We start from the raw sequence: 17,719 nt of genomic DNA, 5'->3' as shown, positions 1-17,719 counted from the left end.
TGCCCTTTTCTTTTTTATTCTTTTATCAGAAGCAAGCAAGGTAAGCAGGCGAGGCAGCTTATGCACGCAGGCCTTAATGCAAACGCCGCTTTATGCTTTTTACCAACAATGTCGACGACAGATAATGTCAATCGAATGATTCAATTAACCTTGATATACAGTCAGAGTCAAAAGAAAGTTTACACCTCACAAAAAGTTGTTAATAGCATAATTACACCGGTATAATGATATAATAAATATAAAACACAAATACAATTTTTTAAGTGTTTAGTGTTGAATTAAAATCCAGAAAATATTAGGCCTTGTATAAACTTAATTATGAAATAAATGAAGATAGATAAAACAACCCCCAATTTTAAGAGTCAAAAGAAAGTTTACACTCTTGCCAAAAGTAAGACATTTTTTAAATTCTTTAGCTTGGCATGCCTTTATTTTGGCTTTTTAGCTTGTTTTTATTCTATTCGAGTGTCTAAATAATAAATCCACCAGTATTTTGGTGAAATCCGGTGATAATACCACATTGGACCCGAAGTACAGCTTTCGGGCAATTTTGGCACAAAATGGGGCTTTATTTAACATTCTTTTGGATTTTTTTGGTAAGTACTCAATGGATTTGAGTTCTAGAGACCACAATGAGTGATCCTAGAGGCATGGGGGTAAAACATAGCAATACGTTATCCATAAATATGGGCGAAGCCTTCATATCCCTGCCCACATGTCAGACCCCCTTTGATATAATCCCCATTTCAGTTCACTAGGATCTGTGATCTCGTGTCAATATGAGTATATGATATTTTTCTTGTACCCTTGAACCCATACAAACTGTTTCTTTGAAGCCCGCTTCTATCAGACACCCGATGAACACTTATAGGACACTCCATCAAGTTTGATTTTGTATACAACATTTTCACCGTTAAAAGCTTCGTTCAAATTTTTCGAAAGTTATGGCATATTTTGCGACGAAATATGTGAAAATGGTTATGATAGTTATATAAAAAAATTTTCCCCAACTATATTTGGTGAAAAAATCCCAAATCTGTGGAAAAATATGAACGAAGCTTTTAACGGTGGAAATGTTGTATACAAAATCAATCTTGATGGAATGTCCTATACATGTTCATCGTGTCCCTGACAGAAGCGGGCTTCAAAGAAATAGTTTGTATGGGTTCAAAGATACAAGAAAAATATCATATACTCATATTGACACGAGGTCACAGATCCTAGTGAACTGAAATGGGGCTTATATCAAAGGGGGATCCGACATGTGGGCAGGGATATGAAGGCTTCGTCCATATTTATGGATAACATATTGCTATGTTTTACTCCCATGCATCTAGAATCACTCATTGTAGTCTCTAGACCTCAAATCCATTGAGTACTTACCGAAAAAATCCAAAAGAATGTTAAATAAAGCCCCATTTTATGCCAAAATTGCCCGAAAGCTGTAATTCGGGTCCAATGGGGTATTGTCACCGGATTTCACCAAAATACTGGTGGATTTATTATTTAGACACTCGAATAGAATAAAAACAAGCTAAAAAGCCAAAATAAAGACATGTCAAGCTAAAGAATTTAAAAAATGTCTTACTTTTGGCAAGAGTGTAAACTTTCTTTTGACTCTTAAAATTGGGGGTTGTTTTATCTATCTTCATTTATTTCATAATTAAGTTTATACAAGGCCTAATATTTTCTGGATTTTAATTCAACACTAAACACTTAAAAAAATTGTATTTGTGTTTTATATTTATTATATCATTATACCGGTGTAATTATGCTATTAACAACTTTTTGTGAGGTGTAAACTTTCTTTTGACTCTGACTGTAATTTTTGTTTTCATTGATCTGGCAACATGTCAAATGCTTTTTTTTTTAAAAGGTCTTCAGGTATGGGCATGCAAAGCATAAAATTCTCCCTCTCTAACACTATCTGCTTACTCTCTATAAATATATAAATAGTAAACAAATATATTTTTGCAAATTTCTCATGAAAAAAATAAGAATTGAAAGAAAAAATGTGTACCATATAACAATTGGAGAAAACAGTTTTATGATAACCTGTAATAAGTTGCATGTAAGTGTTTAGCTACGGTTGTTCTATTGTTTGTATGTATGTAATTTGACAGCAATATGAAGTATTGGGCCCAATTAAAATCTATTTCACAATGTAATTCTTTATTGCAGCTATTTTATATTACTTTTGTTGTTGTTATTGTTTGCATATTTTGTTGGTGTTGTTTCTGATTGTCAACAAACAACTACGTTGTATAGTTGTTGATGTTTGACTTTCTAGATACTACCTTGTATTTAATAATATAAACATCGCACAAACGACGCCATTATACGAATAAATACGACCGACCAGTTTTTGAGCGACGACAACAATGAAAAATAGTAAATGTTCTCAAAATGTTATTAAACAATTGAATGGAGAATCTTCAATACACAATCAGTAAGAATTGGTGCTTGTTGTTGCGGTGTTGTGTAAAAACATACACAAAAAACGATGACACAAAGTGAGAATATAATAATAGAAGAAATGAAAACAATAAAGAAAATGCGACGACGACATACTACATTTCGTTGTCGTTGGAGACGATGACAACAACAATGACTGTGCGAATAACGACGACCTGACTGGTCTGGTGGTCTTCTGGTCATGACGATACCTCTTCTCATCGGTTTTTGCTTTGCTTTGTTTTCTAACAAAAAAAAAACCATGTGAAAATGCTAACCAATTCACAAATGCCGAGAGAAAAAGAGTGTGGTGGAGCTTTTTTTACAATAATTTAAAATTTACATGCAATTCGTTGACGCTGATGTCTGTTTTATTTAAGTAATATTATAGAATGTTTACATATAAACGGACTTAATGAATGCACTGGATTTCAAATGTCAATTCCATTGTTTATACTTCACATAAATCCTAATAAAGCAGATTAATCCGGCAAAACGCTATAATGTGAGTGACGTTTTAAGTCGCACTTACACCAAAAAACGACGTTTGCATTGGTGCTTTTTGTCGGGTTAGGCCTTGTTTATAGCTCTGTTTCTTTACGTTCAAAAATCTTCAAGTTTTATATGTTTTTACTCGAAAAGCGTTCCTTTACTTCAGACACAATACAATTCATATGGGAGCAGTTTTAAACTTTTACTACTTTTGCCGGTTTTACCATTTTCAGAAGTAAAGGAACAGACCATATATTATAGCATTTTGCAGAGTTAACCTTCTTAATGAAGATTTTGAAGTATACGCAAAGGAATTGACATTTGAAACCCAGTGGATTTGTTAAATCCGGTTATGTATAAACGTACTATTAACATTTTTTATGAGGATTTATTTGATGTTTACGCTATGGAATTGAAATTAGAAACCCAGTGGGTTTATTAAATGCAGTTGGGCGCAAACGGGGTAAAAGGGGATTTAATTAACGCGTTATTTATATTGCCAGTTTCATTGAATACCTTTCAAATAAATGACATACAAATTTTTTAAAACACTTATAAATAATAATATATAGTTTACATTAAGCATTTTATCGGATTAATGGTGCTTATATACCTAACGAGATTTAATAAACCCAGATGATTTCAAATAAATCATCATAGAGAAAGTTAACCCGACAAATAGCTCTAATGTAAACGGCATATAACGCTCCTTATTGACGTACATATGTATGTGCAATAGAGTTGGCAGAAAATACTTGAACAATGATTTAATTGGCACATATACATAACTTTAACATCTTTTGAAACAAGATAAGCAAACTACTAATAATTTGCCTTTAAGATAAATTGAAAATTTTGAATATTTTCCTGAAGCAAAACAACAAATGTTATAATTTAATTATATGCTTAAAAACTTAACTTCAAAAAAAAAAAACCATAAACAAAAATGACAAATTTGTAAGATATAAACACCGATTAGATTAGAAGCATTTAGTAGCTATAGCCGTTTTTTCGTTTTCACGCACGTGTTTTTGTATTTGTTCTAATTTCAGCTTATGTAAATCGTAAAGAAAAAAGAACACAAAATGTAGATGAAAAATTTCTGGTTATATTACTATACAACAACAAAAAAATAAAAAATTCTAGAGACAAGTGGAAGCTCAACACAGTCACACAACTGTGAAGAGAATGATACAGGTTTTGGCCTTTTGGCCCCCCACAAAACAAGAGAGAGATGAGACAAATAGAAATACAGGTGGAGCAAGAGAGTTTAACACAGAAACTGTGTATGTTTTGCCCTGTCATATGGTGATGTAAACAAGTTTTTGTTATGATTTTTTTTCGAATGAAATACTATTGAGAGAGTCTGCTAAAGATAGAGAACGAAAAGAAAAAGGTTAAGTTTGCGTAAACAAATGTGTGCTGAGATGCCAGCCAGCGAGTATTTAGCGGTACTTTTCGTAGTTTGTCATTCTTTCATTTGCATTATATATAGACAAGTAGAAAAGGGTTGCCAGATACATGTGCAATTGTAGTCATAGGTAGTTAATGTTTTCGCATTTATTGACGTATATTAAATGAAATTGACAATTTAAATTTTATATCTTATGCTAAGTTTACATTTACGAAATCCACTCGATTTCAACTGTCAATTCCATAGCTCAAACGTCAAATGAAATCTCATCTGGATTTCATTTGACGTTTAACCTATGGATTTGACAGTTGAAATCGAGTGGATTTCGTAAATGTAAACCAAGCATTATTTACATTCGAGATTTTATAGTGACTTCATCGACTTTTTGTGCGAAAATGAAATCGGTTCATATCTTGATTGTAGCGAAACCATTCGCGAAATTGCATTGCATAAAACGCTGTTTTTATCGAAAAAAAAATTGTACCAAAGTTTGCAACAGTTTTTGCATTTTGTTTGTTCACATTTGGATTAACTAGCATAAAATTTCCAGTTTTCTAAATTTTTATAGTCAAATTCAATTTACAACTTATAGCTTGTTTAGACTATACACTTATACGATAATTAAGTGAATGATCTCGATTTATTTGACATATTTGCATGGTACAATAGTGTAAAAGGTAGGCCACAGCTAACAGCTGATTACACTTTTTTCTTGTTATGGCCTATTCTGTCAAAAGCAGGGTTGATATTGTTTACTGTTGTTGATATTACGCAATTATTAAGGTAGATGCATCGGTGAATTGTTCCAACAAAAACTGTTTTAACACTATATCTTAAAACTGAAAACAAGGACAAGAAATTTTATTCGCGTGGCTAAATAAAATTGTTGATTTTTTAATATGCAGTAATACTTGCGAATGAACGATTTGTCAAGTATTGACATTTATTGAAATTTGTTCTAAAAGTACTGGGAACGAAAAAATTACAAATATTGTAAAATTTCTAGCTGAAATGTCGCCGTATCTGCAAATCCGATGCCAGCAATCACGATGTTAGATCAACCAAACTTTTCAAGTAGAAGATGAGAGAATGGCATTTTTGTTTTCGCTGTCTTAAGTTTTGGGTACAACTTTTGCTATTTTTGGAACACTTATCGAGCAATAATATTCTGGAACATAACTAGTGATTTTCATTTTTTACTCTATTTGGTACTTTTAAAATAAACAGTAAGGTTCTAAATTTTATGTTTTTGTAAAAACGAGTAACTATACATATACCTTTATTATTGCTCCATGTCATTTGTCGTTATAAGCCATGGCTACAAGGATGTATTTTTCAGCGATTTTCATACCTGGTCTACCTCTACTTTATTATACCACGATATATTGTATGGAAATGACAACATTAATACTCTGGATTTGCTAAATCAAGCCTAGTCTAAACGTACTGTTATTCATGTTCGATCAGCTGTGTTGTATAATGTCAAAATAAAGACGAAAATATATCCAACGTTTCAGTTGGGTGTCATTTCTGATAGAAGAAACGTAATAGACCTGTTATAATTATAAAATCAACGAATCTACCAAAAAGAAGCCCAAATTTATCGTGTAAAAAGTTTCCAAAAGGAACGATATTCTGTGCCTTTTTAAAGAGAAGTGAACATTTCGTATTTTTTTGGAATATGGGAACGCTTTTTTGGGAAATGTGCAAAAGTGGTGAAAATTTTAGAATGGCTTTTTCATTCCGATATTTTGCTCTATAAAATTGTATTAAAAATAAGTGACGATCTCTCAACTAGAAGTCTCAATCAGTCTAATTATGCGAACTCAGCCGGAGGTATTCAATACCTGCGAAAACAATTTTATCAGGGAAATCTTCTTGGCCCAATCACGAATAACATTCGAAAAATAGTGGAAATTTAATTTGGCAACACTGAAGATTCTTTTTCTTAAGGTGTGAACAGAATGAAATACGCCGCTTTTTTCACGTGCAGTTTCATGTAAAAGATTAAAGGCCAAGTATGTACTACCTAATTCAAATGCTGCTTCGTTCATTTGAATTAGGTACTACTTGGCCTTCAGGCTTTTACATGAAATTGAGTGTGATAAAGCGGTGTATTTCATTGTGTTTCTACCTTTACTTTGTGTGCCCATAAGCTGAAAACACCTCCAACGTTTGAGTAAAGTTTTTGTAGAAGAATAAAAAAAAATGAAATTTGGCAGCACTTTGTCTTTTATTCTTTTACTAGAAATGATACAAAACTTTACCCAAACGTTAGATGTGTTTTCAGCTTGATTGCTGAGAAAATTGTATGGCTCAAAAAAAACAAAATACATGTATTTAAATAAAAAAATCTGTAATATAAACAGGCTCTATGACCTAGTGCCAACAGTTTTGCAAAGGAGATTTTTTGGAGGAATCCCATATTTGAATAAAGCGTTTATAATACCTAATTTTCTCCCTCGGAATTTTTTGCGTGCGAATTTTTTGTTCATGATAGGAGGAAATGGAAAAGGAAAAATTCCGCACGGAATAGCTACATATTCATGATTGCGTTGAATTATTTGGGCGAATTTATAATTTTCTACCTTCCTTTATTGATACCTATGAAAGCTTTTTCACTCCATCAAACAAAAAATTTCAAAATTTGACAATAAAAAAGGCCTGGTACTTTCCAGCCAACCAGCCATTAAAAAATAATTTACAAGGCCATTCGTACAATGAACAAACCAACCAACACACATACAGTGTTGTGCAAATATATACAAACAGTGGAAGAGAGAGAGAAATGTCTGGCAATTATTAAACAGAATGGCAACTCTAATATTGTATCTCGCACTTTTATTCCTTCTTGTTTGTTATGTTTGTGTGGGTATGTTTGTTTGTTTATCTATCGCACTTGGGGGCAGGATTATTATTAAAAATAAATGAACCGTAATAGTGTGCTCTCACAAAGTTTTTTTCTACTCTCTCTCTAAGTGGGCAACTCTGCAATATATACATGTTTCTCTCCTTAAAGAGTTACGGCGACGTTTCATGGTAAGGGGAATAAAAATTAATAATTCATACTAAAAAGACCGATTCAATTTCTTTTAATGGTAATTTTGCCAACTATTTTGTTGATATAGAATAATTTATTGCCTAAAAAATTTTGCAAGGCAAGACAAATTATTTACCCATAACTCTCTCCGTTTGTGGAAACTTCTATCTGAAATATGGCTAACCGCTATGACTAAGCTTATTCTAAAACCCAGGTTTCAAGACCATATATAGGTTTTTATTAATCTTATTTATATATTTTTGAAAAATACTATATTTTATATAAAAACAGCAACAACCATATTTACATACATACTTCTTATTTAAATCCATTTTTTGTTTTTTTTTTCTTCTGTATTTAATTCTGCATTTAAATTGTATTTTATTAAACACACACTACCATCATCAACAAAATAAAGTAAAAAAAAAAACGTTCAACGTTCTTATTTGGTGGATTTTGTTTTGTTGTATTCGTAGCTTTCGCTCCGCTCGCTGGGGTTTTTTGTTAAACAAATTATCATTCACTTTTTTCCCCTTAGCTTCTTGTTATGTATATTTTTATAAGCAGTGATTCAAAACCACATGTTTTTTTGCCTTGTATTCCACATTAAAAATTTCAATTTGTTGAGTATTTCAATGACCGATCAATAACTTTCAATCAAATTTTTTCATTTGATTTTTGTCAGAAAACACGTTTTTGTCAAGACACACATATTTTTATTACTTTTTCTGGAACATCACACACATAAAACTTGTTCTTATTGTTTTTCCTCGTTTTTTTCCAGTTTTATAAAAATTTCACAAATTTTCTGCATTAAACATTTAAAGAAATATAACAATCCCATAAAAATACACTCAAAAATAAAATAATAACAATTTTATAAACTTTTCAAAAACTTTTTTTTTTTGTTTAAAATAAATTTTCTTCTTAAGCCAAGTGGGAGAGAGTACGGTGAAAACGTTGTTTTTGCAACAACGACGCCTTTTGTAATGATTATTGTGCTGTTGTGTTGTCGTCGTCGTGGTTTGTTTGGAAAAAACAAACACACACAATTTTCAATTCACATTCTGTTTTCGACGCCAACGACATCGTTATACGGCGGCATTTAGCGGCGATTGGATGTTTGCCTCGATGATTTAGTAGTAGTGTCTGGTGCTGCTGGTCCGTTGTTGTGGGTCTCTGTGTACACATGACGGTATTATGGGTATGATGAGTTATATTGAGATATTGTTTTTGTTGGGGATTGGTTGTCAGGCTGTTGTTGTTGTTATTGGGATTTTTTTTCGTTTGTATTGCTGCTACTACTCTTTTTAGCTTCTATATTATTGTTATGGTTGACCCACAAACAACCAGCATAACGAAACCCATGGATAGCCGTTAGCCACCAGCAAAAATTCTCTCACTCTCACCCTGCAACCTTACCCCAAAAATAAACATTACTAAAATCTCTTCATATCAACAAATTTCACTCTCCCACCAATAATACACTTAGCTCTCTTATTGTCTAGTTGTGACCGCTCTCCACTTCAAGTCTCTATTCATTCAATGCATTTATTTAGTTTGAGTGGGATTTGTTTACCCCAGAGAGCGTAGAAATAATGTTGTTCGGAATGTTGTCACCACTCATCGGAGAGAGAGAGAGAGAGAACAAAAACAAATCATCATAAACAAAAAATCCACGTTGTTTAGTGCAAAAAAATAGAAAGAAAACAAAACAAAAAGATAACATCTCTCTGAAATTGTCTACCCCACATTTCATCAGTAAAAGAATGCGGGCTCAGGGTTGCCAGTGTCCTAAAAAAACAATGTGAGTTCTGTTTCCGAAACGAACGGGAATTAAATTTTGCAAAATAGGTACTATAGTTTTTATTTTTATCGTTGTGCACTGGCGAATAACTTCATGTAAGTTCATGGTAGAACAAAGAAGGTAGAGTAAATACTACAACAAATACAACTCAACAACAACCACATAGAAATTTGTTTTTGTTTATAATGTTAGTGTCACCGGTACATGTAAATAAAACAAGGAAATTTCTATAAATTATTAGAATTTATATAACTAATATTTTTTCACATTTGATAGAATATTTTGAAACACATGAATGAAAATTCGTTACATTTTCAATTTGAAAGTATCCATATCATTCTACTAAATGGATAATTTCTCAAATTGATATGGAGAAGTCTTTACGGGAAATGGTTTTTTTTCTAAATGATATAGTTTTCTTTAAAAAATATATGTCCCTAATATACATCGAAAATAGAAACAAAAATATAAAATGTCGCATGGAATTTGATACTAACATTACAGCCCAGTTTAATCAGCTGGGTATTGCTGTTACCTTATATTGTCCTACCATGATTTAAATTAATCATAAAGCCACTTCTAATGTCAATCTACCCGAACAGCTGCGAACCTTTTGTATTGCAGACGTCCGATTATTGGCGGAATAACATTAAAAATCTGTTTCTAAGAGGTAATTAGTAGAAACCGCATCATAACTATGGCAGGCATCATAACTATTATAAAAAAACAATCCAAACACATGATGGCAGCACTACCACCGAACAAAGTATAGTTGGTCTAATCTACAGTCGGTTGCCGAATAAGTATGGATTCGAGTATTTACAAATAAGGAACGGAACTATTTGATGACTAACAAAGGCTATGTTTGTTAAAAGGATAAGATTTGCACAATGGAATGTCAGAACGCTCTATCAATCTGGGAAATTTGCTGAATTATCGAAAACATGTGATCGACTGAATATCAGTGTATGTGGTCTCAGCGAAGTCAGATGGAATGGATGTGGAGAGATGCGCATTAGAAACGGCGATATACTATTGTAATCCGGAATGCCGAACCAAGATGATAACCACATAATAGGCGTATGTATATTTTTGACAAGGTCATGTTACTGCCAACATAAGAACCAAGTTAATAAAATTACTGAAATCCAGTGCTACGGTCCCACAGAAGAGACTGATCTATCAGAAAAAGATTCATCTGAGCAGCCTACTTGCCAATATACCAAAGAAAAAATATTGTACTATTGCTTGGAGATTTTAATGATCATGTGGCATCTGACAATGATGGGTACGAGAGTATTTTAGAAACACACGCTTTGGGAAACCGAAACATCAACGGCGAACTGCTTTTAGAACTGGGAAAGCAAGTAAAAAAGGAAAAAAAGTCTTACAATGGAAGAATGAGAAATGAGGCTCAAACAACAGCTAACAAGGGGAACTCAAACCAACTCTACAAAATTATAAGGAAATTGAGTGTCAAGGGTAAACTCATAACTAACATGCCTCATGGTAGAACAAATATAAGGTAAAGTTAATACTACAACAAATACAACTCGAACATCAACCACAAAGGAATTTGTTTTTGTTTTTAACGTTACTGCCAGTTGTATTTGTAAACAAAACAAGGAAATGTCTATAAATTATTGGTATTTAAAAAACTAATAATTTTTCACACTTGGTTGAATATTTTGGAAAACATGAATGAAAATTCGTTACATTTTCAATTTTTATGTTTCCACATCATTCCACAAAATCCATAAATTCTCGTAGAAAGTAGAATTCTTGCAGAAAAGTTTGGGGTCGCTGGAAATTCATAAAAAAAGGAGAAGCTGTTTCAATGTTTTGTTTTAGAAATCAAAGAAGCACATGTTTATTAGGGCCTTATTTTTTTAAATTTTAACAAAATACCTCACATATTAACAAACGTTGTATCGCGTCTACAAGCGGGGATTTACTGCGCGGCTTATCGTTCGAACTTGGAGGAGGTTACATATCGTTGATATGAAGAAGTCTTTCTGGGAAATAGTTTTTCCGAATGATATATTTTTTTTTTTTTTCTCAAAAAATATATGTCCCTAATGTACATCGAACTAGAAATAAATGTATAAAATGTCATATGAAATTTGACACTAACGTTACAACCCAGTTTAGTCAGCTGTGTATTGCTGCTACCTTTTCTTATTCTACCATGAACATGCCTATAGAAGATGAAGCAGTGTATCTCGAGACATCAAAAGACGACCAAATAAAAATTTGGAAAAGTTATCTTGAAAAAAACCTTGATTTTGAGTTGGGAAAATTGCTCGCCAATGAACGAAGATGCCATGCTTCTGATATTGCCAAAGTGGATGCGGAATTACAATTGCGTGATGAAGTGACACAACAACAACAAGAAAGTGCTGTCGACGACAAAGTACTGTGGGGCGAAGAAGATATTAGCCAAACGCAATATTTTGTAATCAGCCGAGAGAAGGATGACGTCGAAATTTTCAGAGGTGATCCTAAGGCAAGGGTATCCAAGAAAGGTATCAATGAAGTGCAAACCGTTGGCAGGCGAGTTAAACGTAAAATTCGCTTAGAAAGAATCGATGGTGGTGCTCCCGCTCCCGTGTCTCAATGGTATGCAACGAGTGCAGCACATGAACCAGCCAACATTGTTATGAAATCACTAAAATGGCAGTGTGGCGAAAGCATAAAGAGGTCGCCGTGTAATGCCGTTGTTGAAGAAGCTGGCGGTGCAGATGGTTTCAAGCGCACAGTTATAAGTCGTGTATCATATCATGGTGCTACCGGAACCGGTGCCAGAAGTTGTCTCCAAAACGGGTCCAGTTATGAAGAAAGATTTATTGGAAAACAGTATCCTACAAAAAGAAATGGGATATACAAAATGATTCATCGATGGAAGAAAGATCCACGTCGTCATAGCTGGTTGCTGAAGGTGTTGGGTGTTATCACCTAGACATAAGTTCTTATAATTCTCTATATTTTATGATTAATTTAGAACCTACGTAATGCCTTCAGCAGTTCGAAAATATAATATATAAAAATATTATGTTAATGATAATATCTCTATTTGCAACATATTTACATAGTTGTTAAAAGATTAGAATACTTTGAAGCCAGAAGAATGTTTAGTTTTGTATCTAAAATATTTTGTGTAAATGAAGTCAGATAAATAGCCGATCAAGAAGGTGTTCAATGACGGACCTGCAATAATTGTTAAAAGATTAGGATCTTTTCACGGCGAGGAGTAACCAAGAAAAGAAAACAAGTGTGATACTTGTTCTTTCTTTTCACAAACATGGCAATCTTTGTTCTTCTAAAATTAAAATCTCAATCAGTATTGTCACAAAAATTGGTGACTTTTTAATATGGTTGTTGTTGGCGTCTCATTAAACATGTTCACTTTTTTTATACATATGTGGGTATGTACTTTAGTTGTTACTTTGTTGTGTTTATGTTTATTGTATGCTTTCTTTTGTGTTACTGATTTGTAAACAGTTTTGTGACTCACTTCTCTCTTTCACATTTTCTGCTCTCTTGTAGATGATTGGGGCTTGTATTTTTTTTATAGATTATTGTTGTTGTTTGTATATATATTTTTTTCAAATGTATCTTTAGGTTAGTGAGCTTTTTTGTTGTGTGTTTTGTTTAATTTTTTTAATAGTTAAAGCAAGCACTAACACTGTTGCACACGCGAGTGAGTGCGTATATTATCTAGCAAAAGGTAACAGTGAAAAATAATAAGACTGTTGTTGTTGTTAGAAAAAAAATGAAAACAAACATACAATTGAAGAAAAGGAGAGCAAAATAGTGCGGCACCGCGGCAATTGTAATTGTTTTTTGGGTTTGTTTTGATATGTGGATGTGAGTCGGTCTGTCTGTTTTCTTATAACTATCGGAGTTCTTATGCAATTAACACTTGCTTCCATGGTGCCGCCGTGCCCATGATACAGGAAGAAGGGGGAGCGAGCGGCGGGGCAGTCATCTGTAACTTGCATGTTTTACTAATATGTACTGGTAATATTGCTGAAAAATACATACAGAAAAATCATATTAGTACTCCCCTTGCATATTGAGAACATTTAATTCAATTTGAGTCGTCATTGAGAGCACCAAAAATGTAGAACAATGTTTGTTTTTGCAATAGAATTCTAGAAAAAAACTGAAAATGCTGTACTCTACGCTATTTTTTCTTGGTTAAATACAATCCAAAAATTGTATTATATTGTATTGTTGCCATCCCTGAACTTGTCTGGTAGCCTGTTGTCCTGAAAACAACAGAACAATTTCGGGTTAGCGGCGCTTGAAAAGAAAACGTCGTTTGCATTAGAGCTATTTTGCCGGGTTAAACTTCTTTATGATGATTTATTTGTGGTTTGCACTATGGAATTGACATTTGAAACCCAGTGGGTTTATTAAATCCGGTTAAGTGTAAACGGGGTAGAAGCTTCCATCAGAACGTAAAATCTCGTAGAAGATATGAATCATAAAAAAACCAATATAAAGAAAGCATTACAAAAAATGCCAGGTGTCTTAAGACACGTACCATTTAGAGTTGCAACCTTAAACGGCGTTTGCATTAGAGCATTTTGTCGGGTTAGCCTTCTTTATGGGGATTTATTTGAAGTTTGCGCTATGGAATTGACATTTTAAATCCGGCTTAAAGCAAACGCACTATTAACGTAAAAGAATTTGATATCAGTGATCAGGTGACACATTTCTCCTTGTATATGCTCCATAGATAAGCATGAATCATCCAAAAAGGTATCAAAAATACAAAATTGACCTGTAATTATTTCTTTATTCTATTATACGCGAAGTTGACTTATTGCCTGTTGTCCTAAAGCAGTGTTGCCTACTGCCATATTGGAGTGCAATTAGGTATTACATTAGGCGTATATTTACTAGATAATATCGTCCGTACAAGGAGATTATTAAGAAAAATAATCATAAGATAACTAAACGATGAGAATGTTCATAAAATATGCAAAAAATTTGCAATTATAAATTATTTGTTATTAATGCTATTTTCGTTTTTCTTCAAATGCAAACAAAATTGTATTGTTTATTTTTTTGCAAATCACACAAAAAAATACCACGAAAACGCTAAACATACACTTTTATATAGTTGTTGTTGTACACTAATCACCAAATGGTGGCTAGAAGTAGTTTCAAATCATCTCTGTTTTGTAGATAGTTGGTTGGTATGTATTGTTTCTGTTTTCATTTTGTTTTGTTTAAAAATAAAACAATGTCTCTCTCATTTGTTGTTTCTGTTTGGACGCTATTTTATGTTTTAACAAGTTAAAACAACAACAAAAATTGCTAATATATTTTTTTGTTATTGATAGAGGTTTTCTTGGCGTTTAGCAAACGCGCTTTCTTTTCCCGTATTTGAGTATGTGTATGTGCGCGTTCGTTGTTTTTGTTATATTTATAAGTTTTTGTTAAATGATTAGCATTTGGCGTCGTTCCCAATAAGAAGAGCAGCAGGCAAGCAAACAACGGCAGGCTAAGATTGAAAGCAGAGAAAGAAGCACATATCATGCCCAAAAAGAAACACGTTGTTTTTCTTTTTTCTTCAACAATGTGCTTTGATTTTGTTGTTGTTAAGAATGCGTTTAGCGTCGTGAACACCATCATCAGTTTGTTGTATAACTTTCATTTTTTATACTTGCCTTAGTAGTCCAACGTCGCCGTCGTGGGTCGTACACATGCGGCCGCATTAAGTTTAATTGTTGTTGTTGTCAAATTATATTTTTATCTTATCTTGCAAACAGTTGCGAACCTAATTAACCGCATTAATGTTTTTCTTGTTGTTATTGTAGTTGCTGAGGAATTCAAATGTTGCTGCTATTTGGGCACTACCTTCTTTCGGCTCCCTCACAAAAAAACTAGCCAAGTTGCCAAATGATAAAAAACTGGCGTGCAAATAAAAAACTTTGTTGCAAAAAACTGTTCACCATGTTTCGGCCAACAAATTTTATGTAGATCCTATAAATACTCTTAGAATAATCGTGAAACGATTTACAGAAGGCTTTTGACTGTATGTCCAACCATATTGTTTCAAATCTAGGCGTTTACACAAGACAATTTGTCTTAAAATACAACCCTGATTTACTAACACATACCTACATTTGTCGTTTGTCTCCCAGCTGTCCACTATTTTTTCACAGACAGTGGGGTAAAAAAATTGTAACATTTTTTGTAAAAATAAGTGAGATCATATTTGAAAATTTTCGTACAAAATATGAGAATGGAAAAAAGAAATTGATGATTTTCATTCATAATTTTTCAACGGTATTTGCAAGACGATGGAAATTTTCAGGTCATATGACATTGATGGCTAGTGTAAACACGGCTTAAAATGCGTTATTTATTTGACATATATGTATACTTGTAGTTCTGGAACAGAATAATTTTTTATCTCCGTTCCCATACTCTTTTAATGGTAAAAGTTGCAAAAAACAACCATTCAAACATCAAAGTTCAAACGTCAGTTGCTAAACGTCAACATTTGTTAACAATAAAGCATTATGTTTTGTTTAAACGATAAAAATACTCGCATAACTTACACAAAAGTTGAATGTGTTTTCAGCTTAATAGATTTAATCATATCCATTGTTCCAGTTTTTTACGCTAATTCATTTTTCCGTTCCCGTATATTTTGGAAAAATTTGTATGTCTTATGTTAGACTACGAAAATTTCATTAACGCGAAATCGAGTTTATATGTAAGAAGGTTGAAGGTGGTGAAACTCTGTACACAAGGTTATGCAATTCAGTACTCACACGCGCAAAATTTGCGGCCAAGAAACATCAAATTTTCAACGGGGACATTTCCTGAGTATTTCAGCTGTGTAAACTTCTATACGAGTGATGTCTTAATAGGCCATTTTGATATGACCTCATTAGCCGGATTTAATGCTTGGTTTACATTTACGAAATCCACTCGATTTCAACTGTCAATTCCTTTGTGTATACGTCAAATAAAATCTCATCTGAAATCCATTGGATTTCATTTGACATTAAAGCAATGGAGTTGACAGTTAAAAATCGACTGGATTTCGTAAATGTAAACTTACTATAAGGCATTATCAAAATTTATTTGCTGAATCCGGCGATAATCTACCAGATCTCCCATACAAAAATAAATCCTAAATCCTCGTATTGAGTGGATTTGTTTTAAATCGGACATAAATTCTCGTATACAACTCTGTTTTTGCAACTTGTTGATAGAAAATGCAAAATGTTGCAAGATGGTACAAGAAACAAGGTAGATGAATCAGTGAATTGCTACAATAAAAATAATTTAAAATGTCAAAATTTGTAAACGAGACTGAAAAATTAAATTTGCTTTGATATACAAAGTTGGTTTTAATCAACCAAGACTAATAATTACGATGTCTAAACGATAAAATAATTCTTTATTTGCTCATTAGTTAGCATTAGTAGTATAATGTGCTAACGTTTTCAATATTAAACAATAAAATGAATTTTTTGAGAGGAATTCAATTTACATCATCTTCTTTTGACGTTTCAAATTCGAGCTGATACATATACCTTGGTAATTGTGCTATGAACAAAACTTAGCTGACAATCATTTAAATCCTCCAAAGGTACAGTGGTGGCCAATACATTTGCAACAAAATTGCACGTTTCAGGAATTTTATTTAAAATATTTTTTTGAAAGTAAAATTAAGTATTTTTTGCAATTATTTATAGTTCGTCGTCTCAAATATAAGAATATAAAAGGTTTTGACACGTTATACAGCAAAAAATTTGAAAAAATATGAAAATACATAACACACCATAAAATTCAATGGTCAAACATATGCAACTGAACCAAATCCGATGCAAAAATCTTCAATATTTTGTAAAATATAATTTTATTGTATGATTCAAATCATGTGTATTTGTTTTGGGAAGATTAAAAGTGAATAAAATTTTGAAACTGATATCAGCCATACGTACTTCTTCGGGGGAGTGGCGGGTCGTACGGGAGAAGCATGGTTATGGGTCCAAGGGTCAAAATTTTCAAAACTAATTGAAATTTCTTCACATTTAAGTTGTCAATTTAATAAAATCCCATGTTTAGAATGCAGTTGCATTATTTATTTTCAAAAGCCAAAAGTCTGGGTCTTGAAAAACATATGATCGTAGGGATTTGGTCCATATCAGTGTGATGGATACCCATTAACATTACATTACAACTACGGTGTTTTATACTTTTTTGATTGAATTTTTGATTGTATTCTTGTTATTTGAGCATTAAATAACTGTTTTTGTCATCCTATTCCATTATAAACGCATTTTTTAAATTTTTCTGGGATTCCACATACAAAGCCTAATTGTTTTAAGGTAGAATTAGACGTGACATAACCATAACGCCATATCAATCAGCTGATTGAACCAAGCCTATGGAAATCAATGTATTCGATTAGTAGTAACATAACGTAATGCAATAGCCATAACCATAAGAACCAATTGGGTTTTGGTTTTCTATGGTT

At 32.6% G+C, this 17,719-nt stretch overlaps 1 protein-coding gene and 1 long non-coding RNA gene across 7 annotated transcripts in view; one reads left to right on the top strand and one right to left on the bottom strand.

The window, feature by feature from the left end:
• Positions 1-17,719, bottom strand: part of CHES-1-like (Checkpoint suppressor 1-like) — a 68,500-nt gene that overhangs the window by 30,576 nt on the left and 20,205 nt on the right. The window contains exons 1-2 of one of the 4 annotated variants that reach the window (XM_073979329.1): positions 8,878-8,960; positions 7,716-8,810 (exon numbers count right to left, since the gene is read on the bottom strand). The exons of 1 other annotated variant lie outside the window; for it this stretch is intronic. In XM_073979329.1, the coding sequence (XP_073835430.1) occupies positions 7,716-7,732 (17 nt within the window). In that variant the 5' untranslated portion in view covers positions 7,733-8,810; positions 8,878-8,960. Of the gene's footprint in view, positions 1-7,711; positions 8,811-8,877; positions 8,961-17,719 lie in introns of those variants that run through there. 2 more of the 4 variants (XM_073979334.1, XM_073979330.1) reach the window with 2 other exon arrangements.
• On the top strand, positions 9,131-17,115 carry LOC141399981 (uncharacterized). 3 transcript variants are annotated; one of them, XR_012412042.1, is made up of 2 exons: positions 9,131-9,302; positions 15,039-17,115. It is a non-coding gene; the product is annotated as an uncharacterized lncRNA (long non-coding RNA). The 3 variants fall into 3 exon arrangements; XR_012412041.1 differs by lacking the exon at positions 9,131-9,302 and adding an exon at positions 12,873-12,934; XR_012412043.1 differs by lacking the exon at positions 9,131-9,302 and adding an exon at positions 13,069-13,227.

Source organism: Musca autumnalis, unplaced genomic scaffold (genome assembly GCF_047663935.1).
Source record: "Musca autumnalis isolate F117 unplaced genomic scaffold, ASM4766393v1 scaffold_3, whole genome shotgun sequence".
NCBI lineage: Eukaryota > Metazoa > Arthropoda > Insecta > Diptera > Muscidae > Musca > Musca autumnalis.
Note: the sequence above shows the minus strand (reverse complement) of the source record. Positions and strands in the feature narration are given on the sequence as shown.